The sequence below is a fragment of the Ciconia boyciana genome, chromosome 3 (genome assembly GCF_034638445.1).
Source record: "Ciconia boyciana chromosome 3, ASM3463844v1, whole genome shotgun sequence".
NCBI classification, from domain to species: Eukaryota; Metazoa; Chordata; class Aves; order Ciconiiformes; family Ciconiidae; genus Ciconia; species Ciconia boyciana.
Window position 1 is genome coordinate 70,525,082 of NC_132936.1, and position 20,054 is coordinate 70,545,135.

The 20,054-nt window shown below is 41.0% G+C and overlaps 1 protein-coding gene across 2 annotated transcripts in view; it reads right to left on the bottom strand.

Moving 5' to 3' along the window:
- The window catches only part of TIAM2 (TIAM Rac1 associated GEF 2), a 143,138-nt gene that overhangs the window by 63,701 nt on the left and 59,383 nt on the right, over window positions 1-20,054 (bottom strand). For both annotated transcript variants that reach the window (XM_072856060.1, XM_072856059.1), the window contains exons 5-8: window positions 15,091-15,263; window positions 13,813-14,037; window positions 3,268-3,453; window positions 1,874-2,020 (exon numbers count right to left, since the gene is read on the bottom strand). In XM_072856060.1, the coding sequence (XP_072712161.1) occupies window positions 1,874-2,020; window positions 3,268-3,453; window positions 13,813-14,037; window positions 15,091-15,263 (731 nt within the window). The remainder of the gene's footprint in view (window positions 1-1,873; window positions 2,021-3,267; window positions 3,454-13,812; window positions 14,038-15,090; window positions 15,264-20,054) is intronic.

The window sequence follows — 20,054 nt, forward strand, 5'->3', positions numbered from 1 at the left end:
AGCCCGGTGTTACTCGTATGCAACACTCTGCATTTACATTTCCTTAATTTTATTGTAGGATGTTTAATAAAAATAAAAAAAAAATCCAGAATCTCAGCTCATGGATGAAAAATGAACACTTTTTTGGGCCAGCTGGTTGCAAGGTTTGGGACAAGGAGGGTGAGGACGCGCCGGGGGCACCTCCTCCGCGCTCAGAAAAGCACTGGGAGGGCAGCAGGAGCCTCCGCTCCTTGCCACGAAAATAAGATTCCCTGTCCCTGAGCTCTGCAGAATCCCCTTCACGGGCTATAAAGCATACGGGAGGACATATTACCCAGTTAAGACAGTGTGAGGCATCAGCTCCACTGGGAACGAAGCTAAGGGGCATAACATCCCTTCCCTCAGGGCTCTTATTAATAAAGAAATAGAGGTGCAGGACTTGCAGACCAGCCTCACCTGCTGGGGAACACAGGGGAAATTATGTAAAAAGGATGACCTGGAGAAATTTCTCCTTCAGCTCCCTCTTCCATAAGACAGACTTGAGTTTTATTCTTACCCAATTTCACCATGTAAACACATCTCGATCGATATGCTAAAATGCGTAACAGTCACCCGAAGAAGCTTAATCCCAGTGTAACACATAGATAAATATTTACCTGTTAAAAATACAAACCACTAGACCAGAAAATCCTGACGTGCTATTTTGCAACATTAAATCTGTTGCATCAGCTCTGGGACTATTGCAGTATGCGTACAGATAGGCTTGTTTAAATATTCCACAAGCAGATTACCAGACATGCAAGAACAGCCAATTTCCAAGTGCTGATCATAGATTTTTGACTAATAAAATCAAAATACAAGGGCCAGGGAACAGCAGGAGCAAAGTCACCTAATGAACAATGCACAAAATACTGCTCTGCAGGAGAAACAGCAGACATGGCAAAGGCTAGTGAAGACAGTAATGTTCTGAGTGTGGGTTCACCTCTACGCCTCCTGCCTCACCGTCAAGGAAACGTCTCTGCTGTTGTTTACCTTTTTGTCAGGGAGAAGGCAGCGAACTTTTGTTTCGCATTTAATTGTGTTTTTATTGAGAAAATAGAGACTCCTGAAGTGTGGGGTTTACACTAAATGCGTGCATGGGCCATTAGTTTCACAAAGAGAAAATGACCCTGTGAGATGCTGTCGCTTCACTAGCAGTAACGCAGCCTTTCAGCGGGGGCACGCACAAGCACAGCCCCTCTCCCCGGGGCCGGCCGGCCCCAGCACATCAAACCTGCGCCAAGCCTTCCGCTGGTGTAAACTGGCATGGCTTTATTAGTCAGCCGTCTGCACCTACAGCTGCCCTCCTGCGTGACAGCAGTCTTCTCCTCTTGGCTAAAATGTACTTCCAAGCAGGGCATGTTGCTTTGAGAGGCTGTGCCAGATGGCTGTCTTTGCAGCAGTCTCCCCTCTTTTTCCCTCGAAGACTCACCTGTGTTACTCTACATTAAATTGCAATAGTACTTCAGAGTCCCAGTCATAAGCCAGTGCAACACTGTGTTAAGGACTGTGCATACAAGTTATCTCCAAAGAAATCCTACTTCCAAACAGTTTGCAACGTGCCAGAAGGCAAGTTTTGTTACAAATTCAAACCTGATGGTCTCGTGCTGCTGATAATAAACTAACCCACTGGGTCAAAATGCCTCATTCACCAATCCTATTTATCACAAAGAAACACAAAATTAGATATATACTCTTCACAAGTGATGGTCCCGTTGCAAGTCTGCCATGTCTACTGAAACTACGAATGCAAATTTGATGGACAGACGTCTCCTACCCCGTGCACCAACGGTACCTCGCAGGATGAGCCCCAGCAACAAGCCCTTCTATGCTATCTCCAGCAAATAAGATCTACCTGAGTTATGGAAGGTCGCTTTTCTTTTCCTTTTCTTGCCAATGTGTCCAGTCCTTTTAGCGAAGAAAATAAACCCTTCTTGTTTCGGACTCTTTGTGACAGAGATAGGGTACGTTTCCTGAGAGCAGCTTCATCCCTGGAGCAGATCTATTTAAACACAGAGACAGGCCTTCCTATATCACTTTCGTAAAAGCAACATATTGACAGTTATTTCAACTTGAGGCATCAAATGAGAGTTACTTCAGTCCACCTCAATGTAATATGCCAAGGTGCAAGGACAGTGTTTTAAACTTTCAGTGGTGATGCTCGTTTTGGTATTCCAGTGGTGCGATAGTGTGACTTTTTTGTCATGAGGCAAAATTAGAAGGTCATAGGAAGGGAGGAACTGAGAAAATATTGCTCTGTACAACAAAAGAAGTTAATGAAAAGACTCCAAAGAAGAATGATAACCTATCATTGAGATATGAAATTGCTAGAGGAAGAAAGACTCTCAAAATTGCCAAACATCGGAGATAAACGTGCTATGGCATTGAGTTATTAACAAGCAACAACATAAACCACACAGATAAAAACAGCGGCAGAGAGAAACACATTCCCTGACGGGACTTTCAGAACTACTATTCAGACTGACTTCTCATGCAGCCGATGTGGTCCACCCCTCTCTGCCAAGATCCGCCTCACAGCTCTGCCAAGGTTAAAGAGCAGAGGCGAACCTGCTACTGCCGTACTCCACTGAAAGCCGACAGGGTGACAACAGCTTACAGCAGCTGAGGACCTCCCTCATTCTTCTTTGCAAACACAGGCCACAGTTCTTAAAAAGTGACTTCAAATTTCAGATTCTTTCTAGTTTTAGCCTATTCTAAAAATACTTCCTCTTCAGGAAGGTATCAAACTGTTTCTGAAAAATAGAGCCGTCTGGGACCTCCAAAAAAGATCACCTCAGCCCAGAGGGACCTGAATCACTTTTGGAAATTTCAGTGGTAGGCTCTTTTCACTCTAAGTGACTTTAGCTCCTATACACTTTAAACTCTGAACTCAGTGGAGGTGAAGTCGCTGTGACAAAATTGCAACACAATGACTCATGTACATCTGAAGAATATTTTGGTTTGTTTCTTTTTTAGATATAGGTCAGAAGTACCCAATTCTGGAGTCCTCAGGGGCCAAAAAAAAAGTCATGGCCATATCCTCATGGTTTCAAAGTCTGTGTCTGCAGAAGAAAATTTTTTTTTTTTGTTGCAGTCAAGGAAAAGCAGAAAGGGTGAGAAGGGAACAGGGCTGTCTGAGCCAATGCCTGTGGGTGCAGCCATGTATTATCCCAGCACAATTCCACATCTAAGTGCAATATTAATGATGGCTTTGTGTAATGCACCCATGAAAAGTGCATTCAGACTTACCAGTGCATGGAAGGATGAGACGGAGAAAATGCCGAGCCGCCCCAGTGCCAATTTTGAAGGACGACTGGCAGCAGCCAAAAGGCTCTTTGGGTTTGGGAGCTCCCCACCTTGCAAACTGGCTAGGTAACATCGCATTCGGAAAAGGTCCATGTTAAATTTTTCCAGGTTCTGTTCCCATTGCTGGATCTGTTTAGATATAAAAAGGGACAATTAAAAGGCGAAAAACATCTTTGTGGGCTGCACTGAAAATTCGAGCTCTTCCACAAACCCATAGTAAATTACTTTCATCTGGTGGTATATGGATTAGATTAGTTATTCCCTGCCAAAACACATTCAGTCATATTGTGTTACATCAACCCAAAAGATGGCTTGAAATAAAACAAAGCTGGTGGTCTTAAATGCATACTGACAAGATGAACATACCATGAACTTCGGGTAGTTTGATAGCCACAAAAGCAGTTACATAAAAACACAACCCTGTGGTTCACGAAGGCTTTCCCCCTGTCCCGTCCCCCCCACCCCCTTCTCTCTCTCTTTTCTGGAAATTAAGTTTTGTTTCCTTCATTTTTATGACCTTAGATTGTATAGCTGGCTGGCTGAAAGCAAAGCTGCATAGCTACAATAATGCACTACGCAAAGTGAAGTAGCTACACTGATAGGTCCTACTCATTCTTTACTATCGTCGTAGGGCCTCTCTATCTGTAAACAGGAGACAATATTGGCAACACAAGCATGTGCGGTTCTTTGTCTGACTAGCAGGTTAAGACATGCTCAGGCAAACTGCAAAAATGAGCTATATATGCCCAATACAAATCACTGGACCAAAAGCAAGAACGTATACGTACCCTCCATGTCATTTTTAAACATATCTAACACAGGTACATGCAGATGTAACAGACACCTTAATCCAGTTTCAATGTAAAATTAGGAAAGTGAAGAGATTCAAGTATTTACTAGACAAAGTTCTGAATCAAGTCTCAGATGACAGATTTTAAGCATCTGTGTAGATATACACTCACACACAAACACATATTCTTATGCATGGCACAAAAGTCAAATTTTGCTTTTCATTTCCCCAACTTACAGATTGGTAGTTGCAGCTATAAATCTGCCCCACAGTCTACAATATACATTAATACCGATAAATAGTACAAATAAAAAGGCAGCTGTGTTTAATAGAGTAGGCACATTCACACATGGGAAAGCAGAAAAGGCATGTCCGTTATGTTAACGTACACTTAAGTTCATGTACTGAAGATCGTTAAAATCCCCCGACAATGCTTATCTTTCAATGTCAGCTCCAATCACTGCATGTTGGTTGTTCAACAGGTGGTTTAGGGCTCTGGAGAAAGTTCATCACGTTGTGTCTAACATGCATTGACTTCATACCTTTCACCGGCATGCCCTGCCTGTCCCTGTGCATACAGGACATTATCACCTTACATTGAGATTAGCCAAGGTTGGGACAAGCACCCCTGTGACTCAGAAAACAGGCTGATAAATATAATAAAAATCTCAGGTGAACTATGACCCGCAGGCTCATCTAGAAGCAAAGTTTCAGTTTCCTTATTATGCTGCCAAATATCACAAGAACTAAACAAGACTCTTGCCTCTTACTTTCAACAATGAAGAAGTGAGCAATGAAAGGGTGAAAAAGGCCCTGTTAACAAAATGGTGCTGAGGCTTGTACTACAACTGAGACATTACCTATTCTGGCTTCCTTACACATGTGCTCACAAACTGTGGCATCAGTTATGGCTATACGTCTGGGAGTAAGAGGTAATCTTATTTGGCAGGGAGGGTGAATAAAGGGAAGACAATATACCATCTTGTACATCTGCAAATGCAAAATTATAATTTACAGTACACTTAAAAAAAAATCTTTCAAGGAATGACTATTAAAAGCAAAAGATAGAATTTACAAAAGCTCATCATGAGAGCAATTCACAAAAATCCAGAGAAAAGGACAGAGATATACACATAACGAAGACGCCTCATCTAATCTCTCACCACAGACATTCAAAACATGCATCCTTTGTGCCCCAGAAAGAATAACCATTTTTTTCTTGGGTTTGTTTGATCATTGCCCTTTACTTTGCATTCTTTGTGCTCTCAGACACTCCTCACAGAGCATTTTTCTGCTTGCCAGTACTTTACGCATGGGACAACTCCAATAGGAGGGTTTGTGATGAGCTCTTTCTCTGTGTCGACACTCAACCAGAATGAAAACATGGATGTCAGCTTTTCACAAAGCCGAAAGCTACAAGCTCAGGTAAAGTCTTTCCCTTTGGGATGACACCTCCATGGGTACAGAGCCAAGCCAACTCTGAATAGCTCGGGAACAGAGCAAGGCTTGTTCTGGGCACTGCTGAGTGGACTATCCTGTCCCCATTGAGCACGAGATGAACACAGGCATCCTTGTGTTTCTGAGGCCTTCTTCAAAATCCCCATTAAACATTTCTACTAGATGTATTTTAAAATAAAGATAATCTAAGAAGGGGGAGTGGGGTACAACATGAGGACATTCTGAAGAAATAATTAAATTACGGTGTTTATCAGTCACGCAGGATGCTAGCTAATCAGCTCCAAAAGCATCCGTAATCACGATGTTACATTTAATGGCATTAGCAAAAGCTGTAGGCAGGGAATTTCTGGAATTGTCTTGTAGTCTTATCAAAAACAGGGATGTCTGGAACCAATTGGAGACCACGAACCAATACCAGCTGCTATTTGTCTAAGCCTTTTAAACTATGATAATTCTTCCTAAAGATTTATATTCTTGAAGACTAAATGGGGAAGCACACAAATGAAAAAGCAACAACTTCAAAGCGCAGTATGACCTGGTCCATGAAGTTAATTTACAGCCTGCAGACTAGCTGCTGCAATCCGTATTCTGCTGTTGTGCGAGGCAAATCTCTGCCCCACGTGGGAGGACTGCCCGAAAGACGGCTCAAGGATTAACTTCATCACGCACAGACAAAACGGCCCTTTTGAAATCTGCTCGAAAGCAAAGGAGAAAAAATGGATGCACCAGACAGCTGTGAGAGCAAGAATGGGTGACAAAGGCCAACAGCAGCACGAAGCGAGTCTGCAAAGAGATAAGAGATATGGCCCGACGTGAGGCACGCCAAAACAAGCACACACACGTGAAACACTCCTTGCACGACCTGCTCAGCTGTTGTTGCGCTTGCCTGCACCGCCGGCTACAGCACCCAAGGCATCCAAAAAACATCCTCTCTGAGTGACTGTTTCAAAACTTCCATGTGAATTTCTAGGAAAAGCATTAAAGGCTTTTCCTAGAGGAAAGGGAGGATGTCATTCTCAGTAGAGCCAAACGTTAGGCAAGGATTTCTGGATTTAGTGGTCGTATAAGAGCACCTGGGAGAAAGGCAAGGAGGGGCCACCCAAATAAATGTGTTCAGTCTAATAGGATCTCTGTAAGGTAGAGAGAAAAAGGAGGCTGTGGCAGAGAGATAGAAAGGAGTAAAACGTGGGAAGCCTTAAGAATTAGGGCCATGAATTATTTAGCTTGGGCCACCAGGAGAACTCATGCAAGGAAGCCTGGTGCAGGGACAAGACAGTAATTACGTGGGGAATGCTAAGTGAGCGGAGAAGCTTTTGCATCAGAGACCTAGTTCAGGAATGAGTTTTTAAGAGTTAACATACAAAGGAACATCAGCATGGTACTTTTGGCAGTACTTTAGCAGTAATGATAATTTTCAGAACATAAATAGCCAATTCTCCTCCAGGTTAGTGAAAAATCTATTCAGACACTAGGAAACAATTGTAAATTAATTACGTTTTAAATTACACAAACATATGAGCTAAAGGAAGATTCTCGAAAGCAGGTCTCTGTTAATTCAATAACTCCGTTTAGGTTTTCTGTAGGTAAACTCTAAAGTGGGAGCCTGGGAAAGGCAAGAGGTAAATACGTTCAGACCAGACGATACAGACCAGTGTTTTCCAGCAGGTGACATGCGGATCCACAGTTCCTACGTGCTATACAGTCCTCTCTGCAGGTGACGTTTCTAGTGGCACCCCCACCTCCACAAGAACATGCCTAGGGTTTGCAGACTGTAAAAGGGAGGGCCCCGGCAGTCCCAGCGAAAGCAGTGCCAGCAGTGTTGTTCAGGGATGGTCCCTGGCTCCTCGCTCTTCTTATAGTACGGTGCAAACAGTGTCTTTTTGGGGGCTGGGGAAGGACTGTCTCATTTTCAAATACCTGTTCTGTATAAAGTCAGAAGAGCTCAGTGTAATAAACCCCAAACCAGTATGCAAATGGTGGAAAGCAGTGCCAGAAATGACACCATATCAACTCGAAGTAGCAATACTTCAAGGACCTTGTGGAAGGATGGAAGAAACTTCCTGGACAGCTCAACTGGTAATAAAATACCAGTTTTCCACTTTGCACTTAGTTAAGGTAGCACAAAGGAAAAGCTGCACAGGGAGGAGGGCCTTCTGTCAGAGCTTAAGCCTCTAAAACTGATTGGATTTGCTAACAGTTCTTATACCATATAGAAACATGAGCTCCTCGCTGACACAATTCACTATCTATAGCAGTAAAAAATTCAGAAGTTTTCCCCTATGCAACATCTTCTTCCCAGATGGAAAGTGTCTCTGCAAGCTGATGTAGGGAACTCTATGGATTTAAAAGAAACTTCTGCTGCTGTTTTATATGAACAGCTTTTCAACCACATTACAAACAACACCAAACTCTTTGCATTCCAGTCCCTGGTTCTCAGACACAATGCATATTGTACCCATCTGGATAAATGAGTCACTTGGTTTCTGGGGACAAGGAAAAGATTTTTATTGTCATTACTTCCTAAAGAGAATTTGAAGAAGAAAAAACATCACTCTCCCAGAAATTCCATTACTTTAAAGGACACTACAGAGATACTGTGGTAACTTTTAGCTCAAAGAAATAAAAAAGGGAACATAATAGAGTACAACGACGACGATGTGCAATTAGCAATACCCTTTATTTTTCATTCTGCCTAGTGACTTAAAAACGGTTAAGAAAACTTCCTGGAATAACATGACAACAACAGCTTTTTTTACAATAAATGCCATCTTTCTGCTTGTTTTGGAAGGACAGAGTTTTCATAATTTCTAACCAAAACAGACAGAGGAAATCTTATTCCCAATACCACTGGTAGCACAAAAGTGTACCCACATGTACCTAATTTACATTCTTGTCAATAATCTGATTGAAATTGGCAGTACCACATGTATGTCTATAGCTAGGGATGTAATTAAGAAAGCCACTGAATCTTATTATCCAGCTGCCCCTCCCCAAAAACTAGAAGACCAGCCCTTCCTGCACAGGCTCCCCCACGAGCTTCATCGTATGAGATAATGCTATGCAATTCCACATTCAGTAACAGTTTATTCATTATTTTACACTCAGTCTCTGTGAAACAAAGATGGAAATTCACCCATCTACAAAACAGTAATTATAGTGGTGAGGAGAATGGAGATGACCTTCCTTAACTTTCCTGGCTGCCTACTCACTTCATTCCTTAGTGACCAGCTACTACCAACAGAGAAGGATTTTGCTAATGATGTAGACAGGGACCATCCTCCACTGAAGAGTGACACCCGAAAAGAAATAGTACTGAATCTCTCAGAAAGCAGAGCTCTGCTCTAGCCAGTTCAAAGACCACCCAAACTGAAGATCTGTTAAAACAAGTTTAGATATTGTTTTCTAGTTTAGGAGGATATGGAAGAAAGAAAAGTAACTGTATATTGTGATTCACACTGAATTTGTATACAGCAAAACTGGCAAGTGCTAGCAAAGTTCCCTGAAAAGATTCTCTTTGAGTGTTGTTAATGGAGTTTTCATCAGAATGTCAGACAATATTTCATCAGACGGTTTAAAGAAAATGAAGACATGAAACGTGGGCTTTGGGGAGCCTGAAGAATAAGATCCCCCAAACTACTCCAGTCACATTCTTATAAATGTCAGAGAAAAGAGAAAGTGTCAGGTACATTTTAAACACAAAAAGGAATGAAGTTACACTCTGTGTAAAAACCAAAGACCACGGCAGTGAAGGGAAGAAAGGTACTAATGGATTTAATGACTACCCAGAGTAAACAGGACACCACCTTACTGATGCCCTTATTTTGATTTTTATGGCAACAGATAAACTACTTTTAGTTGGAGGACACACATGAAAACTTCCATAAAAATCATCTCCAAGCATGTGCCTGTTCTTCTCATTAATGCCTCATCATTTCAGTGCCTGCAAGTAAATACCTACGTTCGCAACCCATCTGATAAGTAAGTTAAGTATCATGTGCACAAAAAATATGAATCACATGAGAAACCTCTGAATAGCTTGGAAAACATGATTATACCAATATATTAAAATTTGAAGAGAAAAGCCCAGAATGCTTTCAAGAAACTATTATTCATATTATTGTTCTAAAATGACACAACACAATAGATTTATGTACCAAGTACATAAAGAAGTACACCCAGAGCTGCAGTGCCCTCACTGTGAGGTATATTTTCCAACACATTAAACCAGTTCTACAGGCACAGACAGCCTCGCTTTTGACTTAATGTGCAATATTCTGTTAAAAGACCTTTGAATAAATGCTAATAATCCCTTTCACTAACTTCAGTAGCAGTTAGACAGGGCTCCATATTCACAGCAAACACTGTGATTTCTCTAGCAGGTTAAACAGCTAGGAAAACTAACATTTTTTTAAAGACTGTGACTCCACAGGCTTTGAAATTCGTCTCGGCGCCAGGGGATTTTCAAACTTGCTACCTTTCATCCTAATTCTCTTTGGTTTAGGGGAGAAGTTACACCCTGGGGGAATACCACCACCCACAACATATTTATTGCATACAGTAATATAAACACACGTGGCTGCAGGTAGTATGTGCAGAGCTGGGATTTCCAGCCATGCCACCAGTGGCCTACTGGGACTGGTTGCTCTAGGTACACTGCTCTCACAGATGCTTCACTGATCTCTTCTAAACTGCCCCACAATACCAATAGCTTTGTGAAGGGCTGCCATTTTCTCTTAAACAGTTACTAAGTCTATTATTATTATTGGACCAGTAAACCCAGATAGAGAGAATCCCTGATTTAGGTTGCAAGGCTGAACACATTTCTCAACCAGTTCGATAGCATCAAGTATCTAAAACAATCATTTCTCTAGAAAACCAATATTTCCTTGTCATTTTTTTGTTTGCATTTCTTCTGTTTAGCACTAGCTTTATCAATTGCTAGCCTGCAAATCCACCATATTTAAAATATAGTATCAGATGAGCTTCTCCAGTCCATTTGCTGGACACCAAAAAGAAACATGTATGTACATTAAAATACCTATAGCAATTTTAGAAGTCCAGGTTTCCTTACTGCAACTGCCTTTCTGGTGATGGTAACTGTGAAACAATAAAAGGTTTTGCTTGCTTGTAAAACCCTGTGAATTACTAAGTCTTCAGCAGAGAAGTATTGGTTTTAAATCAATACAGATGTGAAAGAAAACAGAAAGCTGAGGTTGGGTGGTTGCTTTTCTGAGGAAGAGGAAGGAAAAGGAGAAAGGATTTAGAAATCACAGTTTCCAGGAGAATTCCCTAGTGGAAAGAAATTAAGACTGTGCCTTCTACATAAAAAACCACCGTGGTCCCTCTGAAGTCAACCACACTACTTCCATTGACTTCCCAAAATATATCACCAGTGAAGTTTTCCAGCACAGGATGTAGGGCATGCTTATAAACGACAGTATTGGCAATACAATATACTTCAGCATGGAGGAATCATAACTGCCACATGATTGAAAACACCACCAAATTTACACAAAATCAAACCCAGAATTTATATTCCTCTTGTTACTCAAAGTGGGCAAAAGACAACTAAACAACCACAGTTACTAAACAACTGAGCTACATACATGCAAACTTCTCCCTCAGGAATAATGTTTTTTTCAAAACTGTTAGCTTACTAAGTATATTAAGAATTCTTGTTTACTAATTACATCAAGATTTTTTTTTTCCTTTGCAAAAGCCCATCTCTGAGACATTAAATCAAAAGATTAGGAAACCCAGTTATCTATTGACTTTTCTCTGAAGTGACTTTGCCAATAAACCTTCAGCAGTTGTAAGGAGAGATTTTATAGAGATCAAAGGGATCAAGACTGGAGAAAAGGCTCATTATAAGTTTATTGTTTGCTAACTAGTGGATGTTTGCACATGATCCATCTCACTCGTTGTCTCACTGGTTTGCCCTCATTCAATGTTTTGAGACATTCATAGACAGAAGATTAACAGGAATAAATCTTCTGCAGCCCTAGTGATGGATTTCAGTTCTAGCAGAACACAGCCAACTTCTTCCAGGGACTGAGCTGGAAAACAACGGCAGTTGTTCAAGGACAGAATATCTCATTAGCAGATATTAAGAGAGCATCATTAATACTCTTCAGTGGACTCTAGACAAACTAGCATCAGTATCTAATGGGGGAAGGGGTAAATTAAGGTAATATACATCAGGATTTTTCCTCAGTGCACCACACGTTACAAGCACTAGACATCTCTAGAAATCTGTATACTCTTCTAGGTCTCAAAACCTACTGCAATAAAAGGATGCTTAACGTTTTTCCTCCTCCATTCACCTCACTAGTCTCTGGACCATGAAATAAAGTGACTTCGAAATCAATTATGAACTTCTGAGCACTTAAAGGGCTCATGAACATCTGCACCACAAATCCCTACACAAACCTGCATACTTATTGAACTCTGCTCATATAGCTTCAGACTGAAGCGTGCTACAGGAGCTTGACAGTGAAGTCAGTACCAGCCAGCCTGCCCTTTGTCAAGTTCAAACCAGTAGAGTAAGAATCTGAAATATTATAAGCATCAAATTTAGGAAACTAAAAGTGTTCCACTAACCAAAGAAACATAATTATGCTGTATTGGATCAAAGGAAATAAACTTCAGTTGCTACTCAACAGGCCATAATGTACAGCCTAAAGTAATGACAGAGCAATAGCTACTCTGACTGGAAAGGCAGGTAGGGATGGGCTCTCAAATACCTGTCAATGAATTCAAATTATCAGATGTCTTCTGTTAATGGCCTAATAAAATAAAAGATACAGCAACCTCAGTCCACAGACCTATTAGGCTAAACTGCTAGACAAGTTTAGTACATGAGAGGCCCTGGGTAGTGAAGCCTTTGCCTGAACACTAAGCATGTCTAATTAAAGCATGTTTTTCCAGCTGCTGCCTGCAAAACCGGGGACATGGGCAAGATGTCAACACCTCAAGATGTACTTCCATAAGGTATCTTATGGAGCGATTCCTGGTTCACGTGCTGGAAGTGAGAGCAGAGTAAGGCTTGATGTCTGTGCATCACCGTACAGACAATAAGGTGACCATTTTCACTGAAGAACAGTTCTAGCTGCTCAACAGTCTGCCCAGACCTTTTGTCTTAGGCACGGCTTGGTACATACACACCCTGAACACTAAATTTTGGGGGGGTTGTTCTGGTTTTTGTTTTAAAACCAAATCTTAGTGGTGAATTTTCCTCAGCACTAAGCTGCTGCTTTAGCCACGATTCAGGCATTTCTACCACCATAATTTGAAAACGTGATCAGAATAACACATCAGGTGTTCAGAAGCCATACTCAGATTTGCAGGGGGAGGCAACTGATGACTCAGCTCATCTCTTGCTGCAATGAAACAAAATTAGCCTGGACACAAGTTTGGATGCAAGCATTTTGTCTGCTCCAGTCATGGGCAAAGATCTTGCGTGTAGTATGTCAGCTCTCCCAAGCTAAGCAGCAATGGGCCTGGGCTTATACTGAGACAAAAAATTCCCACCACGCAACCAGAGAATGTTACAAGAAGTGCTGTTAGTGACTAAGTGTCCCCCTTTTCTTTGAATTGATACTGGTATAATGCTCCAGTGGCTGCCAGTGGTGCTCATGGCAGTGCTTTTCCACCTAGGACGGAAAATGCCAGTCTTTACTTGTTGTTCTCATTTAGACTCCTACGGGACTTTTTAAGAAGCCTAATGGATCCTGGCCTTCTAGTCATGGCTAAATTTCAACTGAAGCACATGGTTTTGTCTGCCTCAGTCCTTCCTCCAATTTTATTTGGATAAAGTACTCTTCACACCCTGTCTGGAGGTGCAGAACAGTATTGCTAAGTACCTATTCTTAAATCTCTACTGCCATTCACTAATAAATTAAATTATTCACAGATCGTACTGTATGTTCTGTGGCATGCTATGTAGCAGCTAGATATTATTAACAGCTAAGTATATCATAAACCAGTGAAAATTAACTACATTTTTCCAGAAGAGAAAAGAAATAGTTTTGTGCTCATAAAACAGATTGGTCTGATCCTCAGCTTTGAGGAGCCTACCTCCTGTGCTGCTCTGGATTGCTGTAGAAACCTGGCAGTAATTACCACTACTGCGCCAGCTGTCCCCAAGACAATTACTCTCAGACCTAGAAAGCACTGACAGTTAGAGCCCAAAGCAAGAAATAATGATAAATATGCTCCTGTGAAAATATTGTTTCCAGTACCTGATTCTCTATGGCCTTCCTGTTTTTTGGATCACTAACAACTGAGAGCTGCAACTCTGCCATCTTTTTCATCTTGCTATCCATGTCAATCTTCTGGAAGAGACTCTTGGTTTGATTTTTCAGCAGCCTAATGGTGTCCTCTTTCCCAAGCTTCTTCGCAAAGAGGGAAGCACAGGCTGAATGTATGGCAGTAACCCAGTTTTCCAGATCCGTCTGGCTTGTCGCCTGTGAAATAAATCAATGGTGCAACATTATGAGCACAGACAAGAGGAAAAAAAATTCTAAAAATTGGCAGCTCTAGGACATGAAGTGCTTGACGGGTTCACTGAGATCTTAGGCACTTTATCTTAAAACCAGTGAAATAAGGTTTTATCTTTAAAACTGTGCAAATAAAGAAACCGTGAGCTTTTCCTGCACTCTGTCATGACCTGCCTCCAACCTTCAGCTTCTGCTTCTTAGATCTGCAAGGTCTGAGGGCTCCGCAAGCACAACAGAGCCCCACAAGCTGTGGGAAAGATGTGACTTGCATCCTTCATCCCTCCAATTAATTAAGGTAAAAATCAACAGGTTTCAAAGATAAACCTCCTCTCTTCTGCAGGTAACACAGCAAGAGATGATTTTACATGTAAGGCCTGAGGAGAGGTGTTTGCTTGTTTAAAATATGCCAAGTTAGTGGAGAGAGGACAGCAAGGTAAAGAGAATACATCTGCACAAAGTGACTCTGGAGATATTTACAAGTGTGCCTATGAATCAACATGTTTTTATACAGGCAGTTCCACATAACAGCGTTCTTTATTAACATTTCCAGTGGTGCAGTTAAGCAGCCAAGATCTTCAGATTATTTTTAGCCTTCTTTTTTGAACATCTTGCTCAAGCAAACTCTGTTTGAGGCCAGCAGATTCAGGGCTGAGCCCATCATTCTGTAAGGGTGAAACGCTAATAGATGTGAAAAAAAATTATAATAAAGCTGATTTTCTAGAAGCTTGTAACCACTAGGTACCAAAAGTGTCTTGCAGATTTGTGATCTGTTCTTTTTATTTCTGAACCATGATTAACTGAGCCAACTCATGTAATATCATATACCCGAAGTCATGCCACACACCTAAATCAATATTATAATAGTATAGGATAATAGTGTAACTATACTACTATTTTTAAGTCAAAGGCACAAGCATGATGTGTATGTATGTGTATATACAATCATATACATGCATGTGCATACTCACAAACACATCCTAAAATGCAAACAACCACAAAATTACGTACGCATATTGTTACCTGAAATAGGTAGACATCTCCAAAAGAATTGCTGAGACAGAACACGTTTTCCTTCTTGGGATGTTCTGGAACAGACTGTACTATACTGTCTTCTGCAAAGAGGGCGTATCGAGGCAAACTGCTCTGCTCCATGGAGTTCCTTCCATAGGTGTCATAAAACAGCAGAGTACAACCTTTGCAGTTCAGAGGGACGAAAAGCATAAGGAGAAAGTAAGTTCTGGATCTCACATTTGAGTTCTCATATATTAATGCTTTTGTGATTGAGATATCCTTCAATGACAGGGAACATCAGTTCTGCCCCTCTTTTGAAACAGAGAAAAAAAAGGAAGACCCTCTAAACTAGAAAACAGGCAAAATTAATGATGTATTCGCCAATGAAAAGTTGGAACAGACATCTAATAGGGACAAAACGAACACTCATAGACTTAAAAAAAAACAAAAAAACAAAAACAAAAAAAAACCACCACACACAAAACCACAAAACCAAAACAGGGTACCTCAATATGGAAGTGTTCAAGGCCAGGTTGGATGGCATTTGAGCAACCTGATCTGGTGAAAGATGTCCCTGCCCATGGCAGGGGAGTTGGACTAGATGATCTTTAAAGGCCCCTTCTAACCCAAACCATTCTGTGATTCCATGAATAAACTCAGCCTATTAAAATGTTAAAGCATGTAGAAAAGATTAATTCCTGCTTAGTCAAGTCAGCTTTTGTGTTTCTTTATTAAATTGAACCAACTATTTCATAACAGCCACCTAAGAAATCTTTGTATTTGTTGAAAAGATTTGCAGAAACTTTTGCCTTCAGACAACATGCTTAGTGAATAAACTTCTCAAATTTAAACTGGATTTCCTTGAATCTGCAAATTGTGGACTTAGACAATGCACACAAGCTGAATAATTTAAAACGGTTTAAAGGGGTTGAGTTTGAGCATGTTCAGTCTCACAGATAGTATAACATGTAAGGTACAAGACTTGCATCCAGAAAACAAACTTCATCCCTGATGATGACGATCCTGAGTATAACAAGAGGAATTACTTCTGGAGGACAGCAGAAGAGACTTGATCCCAGTCCCCAGCAGTACAACTACGTTGCCATGTTGCCTTTGGCAGTGAAGCTGGCTTAAGAAGGGCCTGTCCCCTCCACCCCTGCCATTCCTGCCGCATGTCACAATCCACTGTCCTCTGAGATGCACCGATTTGCCTGTCCAAGGGGTCACAGACTGAACTGCATTACTGAAATAATCTAGTTTAAAACTATCCCGTCTTTCTCAAGAATTTCTTAGGCTAGTTGTGCATTGAAAGAAAATAAGCAAATAAACCTCACTTTCACCTCTGGGAAATGGCAGTTTAATAATAGTGAATTTGGTATGGGTTGTTTTGTTTTGTTTTTTTTAATTTGGAAGACAAATTAACACTATACTATGGCTGGATGTTTAACCTGGAAGAACTAAGACCATTTACTATAAATACATTTTGAAGACTGAGAATAACCTAAGCAGTTAGAAAAATCTGAGGCTGGTGGTGGATTCTGCAGCAAGGCGAGCCCCTCTCCAAAAGACATGCTCAAATTCATTCAGGAATAAATTCAGAGAAGACCTATGGCCGCATTACATAGCAAGTCAGACTAAATGATCACAGTGGTCCCTTAGGGCCTAGTAATCTATTAATATATTACTGCTGTAACCCCTATACATACTCAGGAGAGGGCTTGAAACTCGGCCAATATAAGGATTAAATTTGCTAGGGCTACAGCATTGTTCTCTCTCTAGTCCGTTTTTTGTTGTTGTTTTTCCTTCAAGTCACAGAGGCACCACAACACAGGGCACCACCAAAACTGAGATTTTGGGTTGACTTGCTGATTTTCAGGCTGTTGGTGTTTCTCTGTGTGACACACTGGGTGTACGTAAGCACACACAAATATGCCTAGGAAGTACGTATGAAGGGGATGTTGCAAAACCTGCAAAATAGCAATGTTTCCCTTGTGGATGCTTTTAAAATAGTTAGGTAAAAAGTTAACCTTATTTTAGCACTTCTCTAACATTTACACTTAATGCTGTATTAAAAATCCCAGACACATCATCCAAAGTCATGTAAATTTGAGGGGAGTTCCTCAAAGGTCAAATCTGAAATCAGAACCAAAATCAAGGTTTTTAGGATTCTTCCATCTGGTAAATGGGAAGGATGGGCCTATTAAAGTTTATGGGGCACATTTGCTGTGAAAAGTGGTGGAATATACTGGTCCTCATACAGCTGAAATCTAAAGTGTAGGAAAAGTGAGATCCATCAGATGGATTTCATCACATTCTCCAGTGCCAATGAATGTACAACAGTTACAAGAAAAAGGGAGATATATATCAGAGGTTACTGACCAAATCTTCTGATGACTGAAAAGTTTTCAAAGGAAGGAATCCAATAAATAGAAATGCCTCTATTTTCCTATCACTTTCCTATCACTGTGCACCTTTTCCTATCACTGTCCAGCGTCTCTGGCAGAATATTTAGGGTAAGCGCAAATCCTACAGAGTTGGTGCTATCCTTTCCCCTTAGCAGCCCTCCCTTGATTTTCATTATGACACAGAAACACTTGGAGATCTCTGCAATTGGAAAAGAAGGATATGGTTTGTTGCACTCTGTACATCAGGCATGATACTTCTGTCATCATTTCAACGTAACAGAGCAAACTAAATCAACAAAACCAAGTCCCCTCTTGTATTCAGCAGCAGTAGCAGGACTGTACAACCACTTCCACTTCTGCATTTTAGGGAAGTGCAAATTAAGTTCTGTTTTGAACTCCCATATTTCCCCTATGTGTTATGAAAAAGGTAACTAAAGATACGTCATTTTTTATCCTGACAGTTTGTATGTACATAAATAAAAAATTTTGAAGGGCATGCGTGTGTGCTTAGGTGTACGGCACCCCAGGTATTTCTTCAGGTCAAGCCAAGCGATCCCTGGAAGCAGCTAGTTTCATAAACTCTGACAGACCCACTGGGACTGATTATCGTCCCAGTATTTTAATCAAAACTTGAACTGAAGGGGGAGGGCAATGGGAAGGCAATTTCCCTCGTTAAAACAAACTAATCAGACAGGACAGATGGAAAAGAGAGTTCCTCTTGTTAAAGTGTTACTATTCAAGCCCAGGTCTTGGTGGCCCTGAAAGCAGAGCAGAGGCCTCAGGACATGTATACTTTGAAGTCTGGCAGGTAACCAGATGGTTATAAGCCTTCTGCATATGTATAATTAAACACATCTCAACAGAGTGCAAAGAAACATGCTGTTCTCCATTTGCATATGTGCCTATTTTAAGTCATATTTTTAAATATCTTGGCTATTTAAACTTCAAAACAAATTAAATACAGATTTATTCAAAACCCTGTATAAGAAGAACCAAAGCAAGTGCCTTGATCTTGATATAGCATATTATGAAAACAGAACTACGCCTTGATATCCAGACAGGCAAGTTTAATTTGGCATCAAAAGTCTCTACAGCTCAATAAAGGTATGAGATCAAGGAAATGAGGAATGTATATTTAAAACAGCTAACAAAGCTGAAGAGATTCTGCACCATGAATGCAGCCATATCACCCATCCAAAGTAAAAAAGTGTTGTATCTAATACTTCTTATAATGTCAGAAGTTAATAAAGCTTTTTACAACGAATTTTATTATTCCTTTTTTATAGCTGGGGAAATTCAGGTAGCAAGAAGGGACGTGACTTGTTCAAGGTCACCAATAAGCCAATTTTATAGCAAAGAACCGAACATGAAGCACCTAAATTCCTTCTCAGAGCTTTGTTATCCCAGAAATGTATGAACTACTAGTATGTAATGTACTTCAGTTTAGAGTTTTGATAGGATTGTTTAGAAATTACTTGAATTTTAGAAGAGGCAGATCAGACTCATATTCATAGTCCATAACGCAAACGTATACAATAAGAGGACGGCATTCAAATATTGTTTTTCCCTTTGTATACATGGCTTGTAAGCATGAATCATGCTATCTGATGATCAGGATAAGTGACTTAAACTGTTAAGACTGCCTACATTTTGCTTCCTTGACAACAGGTCTCTGAATTATTAGGCAGAATTGCTACATTCTTGCCAGTTTGCTTCTTTTAAATCAGCACTATCAAGGACAACATTCCCAGCACTTGCTGTTTGCTGTTCATTTTTCTTCAGGTCTACACCCATGCAGAATTTTGAAAAGGGCAACCTGTGGGAAAGTTGTTATTTTCTCTCCTCCAGTCCCAGATATGCTAGGAAATTATTAAGTTTGATCATTTCCTTACTCATTAACTTAGCATTATATTTACTGAAAGGCAAATCCTTTGGATGCAATTCAAATTTAAAAAAAGCAGCCTATGAACTCACCCATTAAATTCCTCTTCCTCCCCACAATAGATGTTATTTTCCTTCTCACACTTGCTGACACCCGTACACTTCTTGCGGCACACCTACCTGCTCTATTATTCTGAGCCATCAACACGCACAGCAAGCGCAGCGCTGAGCACAGCAATCACACCGCACCCCACTAGCAGCAGCCCCTTTTAAGTGGATTGCCTTCCCACGGGGCTGTTTCACAGCAGGAGCAGCTGGGGGAGATGGGAAGGTGGGCATGCTGAAAGCCAGGAGCGGTTGGTATTGCAGGGAGCTGGCAAGGTGAAAGCCCATCCAGGGAAAGGAGGGAGACTGGCAAGCCCTGGGAGTGGTCCATGGCAGGTAAGCCTCAGGCACTGCAGGGCTTCCCCTGCTGCTGCTTCAGCCTCCTCTGCCCTGAATTGCACACTTTTTTGTGTAAATGCTCTACCATGGGGAGTTCACCTCTTTGTTATATTGCCACCTGAAGCACTGGAAAGGAACTGAACATTTTTACATTAACTTACCCCAACTTTAAGTAAACCTCATAGCAGAGCCCAAGGAACTGCGTGCCTGTGACAGGGAATCGGGCACTGGGGACTTCTCCTG